We start from the raw sequence: 16,147 nt of genomic DNA on the forward strand, positions 1-16,147 counted from the left end.
GTCCCTCCTCTGGACCCTTTCCAAAATCTCCATGTCTTTTTTGTACTGAGGGCTCCATAGAAATGAAGATGGCTGTAAGGTTGCGCTCCCTGAGGCAGCACTAACTCGGCTCAAGGCAGAACCGGGGCCGGAGCGACGCCTGCGCGGGGCCCTGCGCGCCGCGTCATGTGACGGCGGCGGAGGGAACGCGGTGGGGGAGGGAAGCGGCGCTGACAGCGGTGAGGCAGCGGCCGGCCCCGCCGCCATGGGCAGTGAGTACGGCCGGGGCCAGGGCAGGGAGCGGGGAGGCCGGTCACCTCACGGCTTGGCGGCGGGTCGTGCCCCTCTTCTCACATCCGAGGGTCCGGGCTGGCTGTTGTGGGGGCACTGGGGGCGGTCGGTACGGGAGGAGCCGGGCCCTGCGGTGTGGTGAAGGGCTGATGGCTGTGGAGAGCCGCTTGTAACGGGCTGCGAGCGCTGCGTGAGGTTTGGTAGGGAAAACTACCTGCCTGTGCTGTGGGTTATTGGGGTTTTCATATAGCGAAGAGCTCGCTGTGCTGCGTTATGAACAGAGAGACTGCGAAGGGAGTTGTAACAAAAAGTTAAATCCCACAAACTTCGGTCGGAATATGTGCTGTAACAATTTAAGGTTTGTAAAGATACCTCAGTGATTTTTTTTTCCCATGTGATGAGCGAGATAGATACGTAAAGCTATTAGTTCTCAGGTAGGTGCATTGTGATGTCTGCATCCATTGCTTCTGTGCTTGACAGGCAGACTGCTACTGGGTCGTGTATGTTTAGATGGGATACGATTTAGTTAGGGAGAAGAACTCATTGAGAGCAGCTCTGTGGATGTGGGCTTGGGGTTCAGGTGGATGAAGAGGTGGACATGAGCCAGCTGTGTGCTCTTGCAGCCCAGAAGGCCAACTGTAACCTGGGCTTCAGCAGAAGAGAGGTGGCATCAAGGAGAGGGGATGTTCCCCCTTTATTCTACCCTTGTGAGGCCCCACCTGCAGTACTGCATCCAGGTCTGGAGCTCAGGGAAGGTGTGGAGCTTATGGAGCAGGTCCGTAGGAGGGGGACAAAGATGTTCAGAGGGCTGGAGTGCCTCTCCAGTGAATCACAGAATGACCCAGGTTGGAAGGGACCTCAAGGATCATGTAGTTCCAACCCCCTGCCTGGCAGGGCCACCAAACATACACATTTACTAGATCAGGTTGCCCAGGGCCCCGTCCAACCTGGTCTTGAACACCTCCAAGGACGGGGCATCCACAACCTCCCTGCGCAGCCTGTTCCAGGGCCTAACCACTCTCCTAGTGAAGAAGTGAAGAATGGCTGTGGAAACTTGTGTTGTTCTACTTGGGGAAGGCTTAGGGGAGACCTGGCAGCCTTCTGGTACATAAAGGGAGCTTATAAGCAGAAGGGAGATCAACTTTTTATATAGTCTGGTTGTGATAGGACTAAGGGGAATGGTTTCAAACTAGAAGAGGAGAGATTCAGTTTAGATGCTGGGGTAAAAACTTTCACTCAGAGGTGAGGCACAGGCTTAGGGTTGCCCAAAGAGGTTGTGGATGCCCCATCCCTGGAGGCGTGCAGGGCTTGACTGGATGGAGCCCTGGGCAGCCTGATCTGGTGGGTGGCAACCCTGCCTGTGGCAGGGGGTTAAAACTAGATGATCCTTCCAAGTTAAGTCATTTATGATTCACGTTCATTTTTCATTTGCTTCAAGAAATGGGCATTACTTCTTACATGTTTAGTTAGCGAGCATTGATGAAGTAATTCACCTGAGGTGTTCATACACTTTAATTTTTTTCTTAGAAGTTATATGAAGTATGAAGTTTTATAAATGCCACAAATTCATTAAAATATCTTCTTCTTTTTTTGTTCATTTCTTCCACAACAGTTAAATTTTTAGAAGTTATTAAGCCATTCTGTGCAGTTTTACCCGAAATCCAGAAACCAGAAAGAAAGGTGAGTACCACATTGTTTTTTACTTTAATTTGTTCTCAGATAAGAGAATGCGTTCAACTCCACACCCCAATACACATGCAGATAGTGGGCCCTAAGATAGGGCATATCCTTTGGAAGAAAGGAAGCCCACATTAAGGTAAAAGATTATCATCATAATAAATTCTTAACAGTCTTCTGACAGATTAAATTCTTCTATGTGCTAACAGTACTAACTCATTTTGCTTTTTAAATGTCTTATCTCTAGACTGACTTTATTGTATTCAGTTCTCTACAACTACATCTATTTTAACATACTAGAACAGAATTTTCAAGCATTTTTTTCCTGTGGATTTCTTTGCCTCAAAATATTTTCTCCTCCTATGGCCATTTTTCCATTTCTTGAGGTAGGAAGGTGATTTGTGAGTAGGTTCAAATAACCTTCTACCAGTGACACTTGTCTTTATTCTGAGATTAATGAAATGAGCTCATTTACATCTTATTCTATCCCTGTAGCCTTAGAACCCATTTCTCTGCCTGTTTTCTAGATCAAAATTAGTTAACTTCTGTACATAGGAAGAGCCTGTTCCTGTCAAATAATAATAATGACAATAAGCTTTTTTTACTAATACTCAAGCGGCCATGTATTACCTAGGTGACAAAGGTTCTAATTAGAGTAGCAAGTTTTTGGAATCTTCATGCCAGCAACACCAGAAAATATTAGATAAGAGACAAATATTGATTTTTATTGTTAGAAAGAAGTGCAGAACTGTGAGCATGATACCGTCTGGGACAATATTCTCACACCATAGAGATATTCCTGAGGCTTTGGGCTGGATCTTCAGGCAAGTGATATCAATCAAAGGCCTCTTGAGTCTCCAGAGCCAGACCTTGTGCTAAGATCAGGATGCACCTGATTGAGTGGGAGATAACCCACTGTGTTTCTGCAGCTTTCAACTTCAGTGCAATCTTCTCATGCTTGTTTGTGGCGTATTTTTGATGAGTTTGTTACGTTCTTCTGTCCCATTTCTTCTAATGAAGTGGAGTCGATGAGAAAGCTAAGACAAATCTACAGATGCTGAGGTTTCTGTAAAGCTCAGCAACAGTTGTCATTTTCTCTTGGTTTCTTTCTCTCTCTGAGAAAAGAAAGGGTAGGGAGAGAGACTTGGTTTGTCAGTGTCCTCCATCAGCTGGTGAAGGATGCCTGGAGCATCCTTCTTATTCTCGTCCTTGCTACTTGAGTCACTTTGTCTCTTTCACTATCTAGGTCACTGGCTGAGCAATGATAGTCTGTTGCCAGCTTGGTACAAATTTGAAGTGAAGGATATACTTGGGAATGTCCTTCCTAGACTGAAGAGTCTTTTAACCATTTTACATAATGTTTCTTGCTTGTGCACAGTCTATGAAGTGACAAGTCATTTTGATTAACAAGTCTTTTTTATTTATTGTTTTCTTGCAAGCTGTCACTGGCAGGCATCATTAGTAATTATTTAGTGGGCTGGTTAGCCTGGAGCAAGAAACAAATATAACAAAGTAGAACAAAAATCTCTAAGCTTAATGTTCTGTGATTGTTGACTGTTCAGAGAACATAAAGTTTTCATTCAGGTGGGCTCTCGTTGAAGCTGTTCCCATTATTTTTGATGAAGGAAATGGGCTTTTTCTGTCACCGTGCTTTTGTCGTTTGGCAGTGTTGGTTGACAGAAGCAAGTGCTGCTTTTTTCTAGTTGTTATGTTTGTTCATGCTACATGCACAGATTTCTCAGATACTTCACGGACATGGAGTAGAACACCGTGTTCAGAACACCAGGATGATGGGGCTCACGGCCATTTATTTTCACGAGCTGTAAGTGAGAAAAATAGCAAAAGAAGAAAATGTCCAGTTGGATCTGATCAGATGGTGAAATGTACTCTTTTTGTGCTTGTTATCGTTTGTGGCTGGAATATTTTGGTACCAGTTGGTATTTTGCTGTTTTTGGCATATGGATTCAAATGCCTCCTTTTTCTTTTCTCTGTTTTTTACTTCTTTGAATCACAGAGGTTGTTCCTTGTGAACCAAGCGTGATTTATTACACCTTATTGCTCTCTATAACTTCCTGAAGGGAAGTTATAGTGAGCTGGGGGTCAGCCTCTTCTCTTGTGTCATTAGTGATAGGATTAGAGGGAATGGTTTCAAGCTGCGGCAAGGGAGATTCAGACTGGACAGTAGGAAATATTACTTCTCAGAAAGGGTGGTCAGGCACTGGAATGCACTGCCCAGGGAGGTGGTGGAGTCACCGACCCTGGGAGTGTTTAAGGAACAATTGGATGTTGTGTTGAGGGACATGGTTTAGTGGGAGCTATCGGTGATAGGTGAACGGTTGGACTGGATGATCTTTTAGGTCCTTTCCAACCTTGTTGATTCTGTGATTCTATTATTTGGGCGTTGCAGGATTTCTCTAATGCTCATGTTTGCTTTAGTTGAATTGAGGGCCAGGGTAGTTGAGGAGACTGATACCCCAAAGCTATCATTAAGCTTTGGGCTGCAGAAACAGTTCTGCTCAACGTTTTTTAAAGTCTGTACTTTAAATCTGAACAATGGAATTGAAACAGCGCTTGGTAAAGTGGGTCAGCACTTCATAAAACCTAACACAAGACACTGGATTTATTTGCTGCTGTCACTGTTTTTCTTTTTTTAACTTTGTACTGTATGTATTTTTAGCATCTGGCCTCTTTTAGAAGTGAGTCTATATCATTAAATACATTAAATTACTGGAACTCCTTTGCCTCAAATTAAGTGTATGCCTTTGCTCACAAAGTTGCAGACCTATTCCAAATTTCTTTTGTCTGGGGAGTTTCCTGCTGCCTCAGTTTACAGATTCTTTTTTGTGGGTGTTCAGAGCCTATAAAACTAGTCACTAACCTCTTCTCTTGTTACTTCTCTATAGGCAGCATCATTGGTTGGAAGCAGAAATGTATTACTTACGCTGTATCTGTTTTGTGTGTCAGCTCGTGTCTCCTTTTAGTAACCACTGTGCTCTTGTCTGCCATGGACACACTTATCCCAGTGTCTACGGTCCATGGAGGAGAAATGGGAGTTTGAACATAGCACTGCAATGGTGCTCTCTTTTGGTCTCTTCAAGTGCTTTTCTTTATGTCTTTGAGTAGTTCTCAGTTTCATATTTAAACCTCGTGATTCTTCTTCTGTGGAACTAGTTACAGCATTCTGCCTCAAAGCATGGACTCATATATAGTATCATAGAGTGGTTTGTACGTTGTGACCATGGGAATCTCTTAATAGCAGTATATTAAGTATATATAATAGCAGTATGTGACTGATGATTATTATCAATCTTTTAAAAGTAATACCTGATGTACATTGATAGAAACAGGGGAAAAAAGCCTCTAAAATTTGTAGTCTGTGTGAATGGTGAATTTAAGCTTCCTGTAACAACTTTCAAAGAACTTCTTTCTCACTGCTCTGATTTCTTATCCAAAACTTGTGGTTCTTCTGGTTTTTAATCACTGCAGTTAAATCTCTAATAACTTTGTAGCACTCAAGTAACTTTCAGCCCTATAAAACAGTTCTGTCCATCTGTGGAATCCTAGAGATAAAATCACAGCAGATATGTCTTTTTGCATTAGTCTTTCATGTTTGTTCTGATTTGTCCACATTTAGCCATGCTGTTGTTTTCTGCTAAATATTCACTGTGTTAGAATCCTATATATAAAACATGTTCTACTCTCTGAATGTCAGGCACACTGCCAGATCCCATACAAGCTGTCTTTGACTACATAGAAGCCCATGGCTGTCATTCTAAGAAATCTGAAATCATATTAAAAAGAATTTCTGATGAGATGTGTTGCTGTCTGGCTCAATATCTGCACATGTAGTTCCAAATAATACAGCATCTAGTTGTAGTGTGAAGTAGAGTGAAAATACCAAATGCAATTAACTCAGTACTGTCTATAATTGATTCTGTAGATCCAGTTCAGAGAGAAGGTACTATGGACAGCTATCACTCTCTTCATTTTCTTAGTATGCTGTCAGGTACGTATCGATGTATTCTGTGTTTCAGAAAGGGTGAGTTCTGTATATAAAATGCTGAAAGTGTGAGAAGTTCTCATTTCATGTTGATCTGCTCTGAGTTTTGTGTTTTAATTGTTATTGAATGAAGACTTAGTATCCAAAGTAGTCTTTATTATTCATGGATATGTTTTCAGAAATTAATACATTGTTGTTATGATGTGAGATATACCTGATGGGAACTTACTCCCAGGAGGGGAGTAAACTCTTGGAAAGGGCTGACAATAGCAGGACATGGGGAAATGGTTTTAAGTTAAAGGAGGGAAGATTTAGGTTGGATGTTAGGGGGAAGTTCTTCACTAGGAGAGTGGTTAGGCCCTGGAACAGGCTGCCCAGGGAGGTTGTGGATGCCCTGTCCTTGGAGGTGTTCAAGACCAGGTTGTGTAAGTTTGGTGGCCCTGCTAGGCAGGGGGGTTGGAACTACAAGATCCTTGAGGTCCCTTCCAACCCGGGTCATTCCGTGATTCTGTGAGATATCCTATGAAATAATGATACTGAATGCAGGATAAACAGCAAAGCAAATAATTCATTGAGTAGCCTGGACAAGCCAAGCAGTTGTATGCATTCTTTACCCTCTGTTCATAGCTAAATATAAACTTTAGCAGTAATGAGCTTGAACAGAAATGACTATTTTTATCTGATCCCTCTTGAACAAGCTAAAAGATTTGCAAAGGTTGTGGGAAAATGTTTGTTCTGAGTTGTTGAGGTTCACATTTAGAAGGGGGTTTTTGAATATATTGATGAGGATACTACCTGTACCCCAATGTCTTTGTAAACATTTATAGTTTCATTCACTCTTAGTTGCAGGGAACCCTAGGAACTAGGGTTATAAACACATAGTATTGTTTGTTGAATATTTAGATACTGCAGAAAATGAAAATCCATGCATTACTTTATTTATTTTAGCACTTTTAGACCTTCCAGATCCTTTAAAATGAACCAGACATCTTCAACCTTAGGCATCTTATGTTCTGTTTTATTTATTTATCAACCTGAGCTTACCCACTGCAGTCAGATTCTGTAGCAGTAGTTTAATAATTTGTATGTTTACAACATTGAAGGGCTGTTAAAAGGCCTGAACCTGTTTGTTTTTCAGCAGAGGATGTGGGGATGATAGAAGAGTGTGGATTTTATTTGTGTTTCTTAGCAGCAAGATATCTGCATGATTATGGATTTGAATCTGTACAGAAGATGATAGTAGCTAATTGAAATAGGGTGGAGTTTTCAGGAAATAATCTAAAGGATTGCATGGACCTTCTTTTGCATTGAGTTTTAAACAACTCAAAATCCTTCAGTGCTGACATATGGAACACTGATGTCTTTTTTTCAGTATAAACTTGGCTAACTTTTACAGTTCCATATAGGGCGCTTTAAAACACATTCCCAGCTGTAGAATTGGAGTATTTAAAGTTGATGGAGAAAAATATATATGTTGGAATTTATGCTTCATCTTTAATTTGTTCTGCAAAGGAATTTTGCATAGGGCTGTTTAAAATCACAATGAAACAATCCTGCTTTCTTATGTCTTTTCAAAGATGTTTGTTCTACTGCAAAAAATGTGGTGAAATAAGTACTGGAAGATCACATATTTCATGTATTTCATAAACAATGGAATATTGTGGTCAGGGGTGCTGTGTTAATCATTTTTGGTATCTGATTTATTTATTTTGTGTTTCTTTCCTTGAATATTTTTCCAGGGCTGATGTACTCTATGACTGCTTATGACAGCTATTTACATCTTCATCTGAAGTAATCTGGATAGTCATTTAACACTGTTGTGTTAGTCTGGTTTAATTTACAAACAGAAGATAGTTGGAATACATTATACTGAACAGCGTAGCAGTTGAATCATTACAGGTTAAGGTTCTTAGATTGATGTAAGCTCTCTTTGTATATCTGTGTAATGCTCCGTGCTTTGGCAGATACCTTTGTTCGGAATCATGTCGTCAGATTCAGCAGATCCTTTCTACTGGATGCGAGTCATTCTTGCATCAAACAGAGGTTAGTAAATAATTTGTTTCTCTTCTTTTTATCAGTATAAACAGACTGCGAGGAAAAATGATTGGGTGTTGAATTCCATAAAGCCCAGGTGTCATGTTGAAGCACTGTAATTGAATGATACCTGAGATGTATTTTGTCTTAGGAATGGGGCCGCCTTTGACATGCAAATGAGATTCATCTTGATTCTCTACTTCCAGGATGGTTCTGTATCCAACTGCAAAGCAATGTTTCTGATAATATATGAAACATTGTGTCTTTTCTCCTCTTAGTTATGAAGGAAAATACTTTGTGTGTGTAAGTCTGTTATACCTCCTAACACTTCTGCAGCATTACAGATAATTGTGTAGGTTGGAAAGCTAAGGACAGAAATGGTTAAGCTTACCTTGTACCAAACTCAAAGTAATTTACTGTAGAAAAGACAAATGGAGACCAAACTAATGTATAAAAGAGCTAAACTAATGCTGGAAGTCTAAAGCTTAAGATACATAATGTATCACATGTGACTAAGGGAGGTCACTGACCTCATCTGTACCTTGGAAAAGTGGTTGGAAGTGAGAGAAGCAGTGGGACCCGGTAATGTGAAGGAATTATTTAGGAAAGGGAAATGTTGTCATACCAGTGAAGATAATCAGACATTATATTACACCAAGTAGTGGCACAAGTTGTCAGCAGCAGTTTCTGAACAAATTGCTAATGTATGTGCAGGAAAAGGGGAATAAAGCATGATGCATCCTGCACACGAGGAGTCTCTTTGAAGTAAATGTGAGGGCAGATAAGCTTCTTGTCTGATTATATGTTATATACTATTTCTATTTCCTTTGACCTTTCACATGGCCCTATAGGCCATGCTTCCCCTGTCACTGATTCTTCTTGATACTTTGCAAGTCTCTAGTGGCTTAATACTATTTTCTTAACAATATTCATGCTAATTTTAGGATGGAACACTGCTGTGCTATAGGCAAGAGCAGAACTGCTCTGAAGCTTGCTGAGTTGCAAAGAGAGGTGCTTTAATTGCGTTTGTATTTTCTTCCTGCTAGGTACATTGATGGAATTAGGTATCTCTCCCATTGTGACATCTGGTTTGATCATGCAGCTGCTAGCTGGAGCAAAGATCATTGAAGTTGGTGATACGCCGAAAGACAGAGCCTTGTTCAATGGAGCTCAGAAATGTAAGCACTGTTCTGACTCAAGTTATTGAATCACAGAATGACCTCGGTTGGAAGGGACCTCAAGGATCATGTAGTTCCAACCCCCCTGCCTGGCAGGGCCACAAAACACACACATTTACTAGATCAGGTTGTCCAGGGCCCCGTCCAACCTGGCCTTGAACACCTCCAAGGATGGGGCATCCACAACCTCCCTGGGCAGCCTGTTCCAGGGCCTAACCACTGTCCTAGTAAAGAACTTCCCCCTAACATCCAACCTAAATCTTCCCTCTTTTAACTTAAAACCATTTCCCCTTGTCCTGCTATTGTCAGCCCTTTCCAAGAGTTTACTCCCTTCCTGGGAGTAAATTCCCTTCAGGTATTGAAAGGCTGCAATGGAGTCACCCCGCAACCTTCTCTTCTCCAGGCTGAACAAGCCCAACTCCCTCAGCCTGTCCTCATAGGGGAGGTGCTCCAGCCCCCTGATCATCTTCATGTATATTGAACATAGTTTTATTCATGGGAAACTGGTCTACTTTAGAGATGCGGAGTGTGAATTTCTTTGATAGGTGAATTCGGGAAATCTTTCATTCTATAAAGGATTTTCTTCTTGTCCTATTGCAGTATTTGGGATGATTATTACCATTGGGCAAGCCATTGTCTATGTTATGACTGGAATGTATGGAGATCCTGCTGAAATGGGTGCTGGCATTTGTCTTCTCATTATAATTCAGGTTTGTAGTGAGCTATTCCTTGTGTAATTAAAACGGGTTAGATGTAATATGGCTGGAAGGGAAAACCTTTCTGTGTCTGCTTGCCTTTATTTTAACACTGTGCAGCATCTTTTATATCTGTCTGTCTGCATATGAGAAATAAAGGAGGAGAAAGTTGGGATAATTAATATCATAAATATTTCAGATAGGGAGTGGCTGCTTCATTTCAAATATGGGAATCTTGCAAGCAGTAGCTGCTGTACTCTGTGGTACTATAGATTCAGCTTTGAGACATAATCCTGCACAGCAAATCAGTAAATGCATAAATGTAAACACTTAAGAAAAAGGTTTTTACTGTATAATCTGTTCGCTTGCATCAGTGCTGAAAAGTCACAGAGATTATTGCCAGGTGTGATGCACATGCGAGGGGGCAGAAATCTGTATGAATGATACTTAAATGCAAAACTTAATGATCTCTCTCCAACATGATGAAAATACTGAAACAAGATTAATATGTGATTCTGGACTTGATTTATTCTTGTTTCTGCTCAGTTCTGTTTCTTTTCCCACAGCTGTTTGTTGCTGGCTTGATTGTGCTGCTGTTAGATGAGTTGCTACAGAAAGGTTATGGGTTGGGATCTGGTATTTCCCTCTTTATTGCTACCAATATCTGTGAAACCATTGTCTGGAAGGCTTTTAGTCCCACTACCATCAACACTGGCAGAGGTATCTGTGCTATTACAATTAGTTATAATGTGTTTCTGTGGATGTATACCATATGTACACTCGATCAGGTGTGTATCAGATGGATTTTGAAAAGATGTGTTAGTGTGTGACAGTTGGCTTCTAAAATCCATTATCTAACACTGAAGATGAAAGCGTTGCTTTACTCACACGAAGATAAATTTACCTGCATGTTTGCTTTTGTTGATTCGAATTGCAGTAGCTAATACAGGGGCTACAGCCCTTTGACTGAAACCTTGATTTCCAAACTGAAATGACCTTCTTTTAGCATGCCTTGAGAAATAGGGGAGTTTAAATTCTGTTTGTATGGGGGAGTTGTTTATGACCCAGCTGTTTCTGTGGCTGTGGGTTCCAACTGTTCCAATTGGAGCTTCCCAATTACCTTAAGGCTGTTTGATTCTTCAGGGTCTGCCATTCCTCAGCCAACATTTGGTTGTGCTGAAACTGAAAATAGAGAGTTAAGATGCATCCCGTGTTTACATCCTGAAGTTAATATTAAAATGCATGTATTTGGAATCCTAAGCCAGGATTTGAGTTAGCTCTCATCCTTACCAGACTATGAGTTTTTCTGCCTGCTGTGGTTTTTTTACTACGTTTTAAAAGTTATTTTTCCCTTCTTTATTTTTCCTTCTGATCTTCCTCTTACTCCCAGAAAAGACTCACAGTCTGTGAGTTCAGGCAGCGCACTGCGGTGATACATCTGTAACAGGACGGATGTCGTGTTGCATCTTACTTTATACCTGTCACTTTGCAAAAATCTTGAAGAAAGATGTGATGGTCTTTTTAAAACTCTGTTATTAATTGACAGCTTAAAGTTTCTTCTCCTGTTCTGCTTTCTCCAGGAACAGAGTTTGAAGGTGCTGTGATTGCATTGTTTCATCTTCTGGCTACACGAACCGATAAAGTCCGTGCCTTGCGGGAGGCTTTTTACCGACAGAATTTACCCAATCTCATGAATTTGATTGCTACAGTATTTGTATTTGCTGTAGTCATCTATTTTCAGGTAAAATGAGAAATTTCCTCATAGTAGCTCTGATATTGCATTGGTAGAAGTGAATGGACTCTTGGTAGTGTGGTCACTGCAAAAAGAAATTGCCAAAGTAGAATAAATGAAGTATCTGATCTTGATATCTTGATCCGTAGATAATGGCAGGACAAGGGGAAATGGTTTTAAGTTGAAGGAGGGAAGATTTAGGTTGGATGTCAGGGGGAAATTCTTTACTATGAGAGTAGTGAGGTGCTGGAACAGGCTGCCCAGAGAGGTTGTGGATGCCCCGTCCCTGGAGGTGTTCAAGGCCAGGTTGGATGGGGCCTTGGGCAGCCTGGTCTAGTATTAAATGTGGAGGTTGGTGGCCCTGCCTGTGATGGGGGGAGGGGAGGGGGGTGGAGCTTCACAATCATGAGGTCCCTTCCGACCTGGGCCGTTCTGTGATTCTGAGTAAGGAGCTCTTTCAATCTGAATAGTGTTTCTTCAGTAACGTACCTGTGTGACAGTGCAGCTGTTAAATGTTATGGACACACATACTTGTACTCAGGCAGTGATGTCGTCTCACTTTCCACTAAATGCCATACAAGCTATTTGAGTATTTTTACTAAAAATGGATTGTGAAACTGCTATATGGTTCTATCATACAATTAATATACTTGATATTCATAACTGAGTTCAAAAGAGAATACTGCATTTGGAAAAGAGCTAAAGAACCTTGCTGCTTTGTGGCATGTGTAATACAGATTTGTTCCAGAAAACAACAGTGTAATTAATGTGTGGCTTATTGTTCCCCTTCCCTCCTTGATTTTTCTTTAGATCCTTAGCTAGCGTTTGTCTTTAAACTTGAGTATGTCCTAAAATGTACATTAAAGGAGACCTGCCTATTAGTCTGTGTTGTTTTGTTTGTGTATCTAACGATGCATCTTTAAAGCTGTTCAGACTGCGTGGTAGCAAAAACAACTTGAATTCTCTGGTGTTCAAATTTCTTGGGTCTGCTTGGATAGAGCCTGTTGCAAAAAGCAGGACTTAACCAACACGGGAGATCTGCTGATACTTACGAGTTAAAAGCTATTACATAGTTTCATCAAGACAAAAGTTATAAAGTAGTTATAATTTAGAGTAATGTTACTTAGAAACTACTTAGAAATCCTTCTCTGGTGTTTGCTATAGAAAGAATGTAAAACATCCAAGCAGTAACACTTACAAATCCTCAAAATCTGTAGTTCAGTCTGTAGCAAGAAGCCTTGGGGCTTTACTGTCCCGGACTTCTCACTCCTTGTTTATCTAACAAATATCCTCAGGAAGAACTTGTAGACAAACTAGGAAGAATTTCTTTCTCAGAAATAAATTCGGTGTATTTGTGTTCTTTCTTGTAGGGCTTTCGTGTTGATTTGCCTATCAAGTCTGCTCGGTACCGAGGGCAGTACAGCAGCTATCCCATCAAGCTCTTCTACACCTCCAACATTCCCATCATTCTGCAGTCTGCCTTAGTTTCAAACCTTTATGTTATTTCCCAGATGCTGTCTGTTCGTTTTAGTGGCAACTTCTTGGTGAACTTATTGGGACAGTGGGCAGTAAGTATCTTAATCACCTTATTAAAAAAAGAATATATGAATATATTTACGTTACTTTATAGTGAAACTCAAGTATTTAACCATCAGAAGACCGGAATACTTAATTTCTAACAATTGTATGGAAAAGTCTTTTTTGGAATGTTGATGAGGAATTTGTCTACAAATGCAGGATAAGAATGTGAGAGGTCTGTGAGAAGCACCTAATTGTCTGTATTCTTCCCCTTCTGTAGGATGTGAGTGGCGGTGGCCCTGCTCGTTCTTACCCTGTTGGTGGTCTGTGCTACTACTTGTCCCCTCCAGAGTCCATGGGTGCAATATTTGAGGATCCTGTCCACGTAATAGTTTATATAATTTTTATGTTGGGATCCTGCGCTTTTTTCTCGAAGACTTGGATTGAAGTGTCTGGTTCATCAGCAAAAGACGTAGGTGTTCTGATAAATGTGCCTGATGACTGTATTTTCAAACACTGCCTCAGATTTAGAACTGACTGATCCTTCCTGATCAGTTATTACTGTGACTAAGTATCAGACTGTGGAAAAACTGCAGCAATTTCATCAAATTATGTTTCTGCAGGTTGCCAAGCAACTCAAAGAACAGCAAATGGTGATGAGAGGCCACAGGGATACATCAATGGTTCACGAGCTTAACAGGTAAGAATATGCTGACTTTCAGCAGTGCTGTTCTACTGGGCAGTTAAGAGTGATGGAAGGTAAGGTGTCAGCAAGAACAAATGTTCTTATAAAAGTCAGGGGCTTGTTTCTGCTATGAATGTCAAGATATTCTTCTCATCAAGCTGTCTTTCTCTGTAATGCAAGAGATGCATATAGGATTAATGAAGAGATTAACTTATAATGTCTTTTGCGTAAGCAGAATAACAAGGGAATTTGGGTTCAATCTCTTCTCTGTTTTTAAAAGGAAGACACCGTCACTTTTACAGTTGTCTAATTTACCATTATTGAGCTGAAACAATGCTGCAAAAGTGGGATTTCGTTCAGTACAAAACCTGAAGATCTGCATTGCTGGGTAGATTTATGCCTCCGTATTTAAGCCAAATCAGTTGGTCTTAGTCCCGTAGAGGTTAAATAGCATACATATATTTAAAAATAATAATAATAAATTTTTCCCTTGTTAATCAAAACCTTCACGTTCTTTCCTATCAATGAATATTAATTTTAATTTTTATTAATTTCTATTAATATTTAATTTCTATATCTATATATATTTCTATATATTTAATTTCTATGTTGTGCAAACATAGTTTAGAAACTTTAAAGAGTTAATGGTAGAGTCGCAGTTGCAGTGCTGAGCTTGTCTCAGAATATTACAGCTGGCTGTTTTAATAGTAAATGTACTGCTGAACTCTTGTGTGAAACTGCGTGATCATGAATGTATGTTTTGGTTCCAGGTATATCCCTACAGCAGCTGCGTTTGGTGGTTTGTGCATTGGTGCCCTTTCAGTTCTGGCTGACTTTCTAGGAGCCATCGGGTCGGGCACTGGCATTCTGCTTGCGGTCACCATAATTTATCAGTATTTTGAAATCTTTGTAAAAGAACAGGCAGAAGTCGGAGGAGTAGGAGCGTTATTTTTCTAGATGTCCAAATATTTCATGGTTTGTGTGAAAGGGAAACTATTTTGACAACATGAGTCGTTTAGTCCAACAATGCTATTTTCTTTTTACTTGTTTTCAAGTGCTACGTGTCCCATTGCTGTAATGGGCCTTGAGCAATGCCTGCGTGCAGCATCAGTACCAGCTGCCTTAAGAATAAAGTTTACATTATCTTGTTTGAGTATATCTAACGTTGCCTGTAATGCTGGAAACCAATTCATCTACCTTGCTGTTCAGACTCTACAGTGAGATGGTAAAACGTATCAGTTTGGCGCTGGTCAGTATTGTTACAAACAGTGTAAAAATGTTAAATTTATTTCCCTGTCCTTAACAGGAAAAAAAAATAATCTGAGTTCAGAATGCCACGTGGCAGCATTCTTGAAAGAGTTTATTTGTAGGCTGTACCTTAATTTTTTTATACTTTTTTAACTTGTATTTTGCCACTGCTGAACTCAGCACTCCTTCCTCCATGGTGGTGTCTCCACCCTGTCACCTGCCCCTTAGCTCCAAGGCTGGGCAAGCAAACATTGTACCAGACTGATACCCATCTCACCTGTGAAATGGATTTGTGGTGGATTTGCTGCATTGCAAGGACTGGGGCACATCAGTTTCTTGCCCTGGGCTTCCTGTGAGACAGCACGGTACTGCTGTCATGCTGCCAAGCCAGCCCGGTAGTTTTGTTTTAAACACGTATTTGTGAAAACTGTGCCACTGAAACTTCATGTCCACTTTGCTTTTGTGAGTCTAAAGAACAAAGCCTGGTTCCTAAAGCAGTGTTCATAGAAGGGAAAGGGGGGGGAACGTGAAGTTCCTGCTGAACATTTATTTATGTTGTTGCACTTTACAGTGGCAACGTAACACGTGTAAACATTAGACAATAAACTTATTTAATTAAGCTCTCTCCCGTGTCTTACCTGTGCAAGATCCATGATTCACATGCAGTAGTTTCTAACACGCTCTGTTAGTGAGGTTGGTCTGGAAGGCTTCTCTCCTGTTTTCCCTTTCTCTTGTAGTATAACTAAGGCTGCTGAAAGCTGATCTGAATTTAAAAGGTGATTTACATAGAAGTGATTGGATTGAACTGCAGTGCAGCCTAGCTGTGTGCATATGCCCAAGGGAGCTGAACTGCAAGGCTTTTCTACTAATCCCATACCTTAAACAGCATCACTTACCTGGCTCCTACACCATTCTAGCTTGCACCAGTTTATGTTTTCTTACCATCACCATTGTTGTCAGATTCTGTGTTTCTTACGTTAAGCAATGCTTGGATCCAGCGAATTCATTTTCTCTTACCACTTAATTTGGCATAAATGCATAGCATGGTCTTCCTGTTTTCTGCCTCATTTTGAACAGGTGTTGCTACTGCATCAAACACAGTTGCTTAAG

General features: G+C 40.7%; 1 protein-coding gene across 4 annotated transcripts; it reads left to right on the plus strand.

Annotated features, from left to right (window-relative positions):
- Positions 1 to 192: 192 nt before the first annotated feature.
- On the plus strand, positions 193 to 15,656 carry SEC61A2 (SEC61 translocon subunit alpha 2). Of its 4 annotated transcripts, none has more exons than XM_015869989.3 (12): positions 193 to 628; positions 1,883 to 1,950; positions 5,888 to 5,953; positions 7,912 to 7,990; positions 9,028 to 9,159; positions 9,760 to 9,869; positions 10,421 to 10,574; positions 11,435 to 11,595; positions 12,957 to 13,154; positions 13,385 to 13,576; positions 13,728 to 13,804; positions 14,560 to 15,656. In XM_015869989.3, exons 4-12 carry the CDS (start codon positions 7,930 to 7,932, stop codon positions 14,744 to 14,746), a joined length of 1,272 nt encoding a protein of 423 aa, XP_015725475.1. In that variant the 5' UTR covers positions 193 to 628; positions 1,883 to 1,950; positions 5,888 to 5,953; positions 7,912 to 7,929; the 3' UTR covers positions 14,747 to 15,656. The 4 variants fall into 4 exon arrangements, with proteins under 4 accessions (XP_015725475.1, XP_015725551.1, XP_085368291.1 ...); XM_015870065.3 differs by having other exon boundaries at positions 193 to 251; XM_085512165.1 differs by lacking the exons at positions 7,912 to 7,990; positions 9,028 to 9,159 and having other exon boundaries at positions 193 to 251.
- Positions 15,657 to 16,147: the final 491 nt, after the last annotated feature.

Source organism: Coturnix japonica, chromosome 1, assembly GCF_054131305.1.
Source record: "Coturnix japonica strain WE chromosome 1, WE-NBRP24, whole genome shotgun sequence".
In the NCBI taxonomy this organism is placed as follows: domain Eukaryota; kingdom Metazoa; phylum Chordata; class Aves; order Galliformes; family Phasianidae; genus Coturnix; species Coturnix japonica.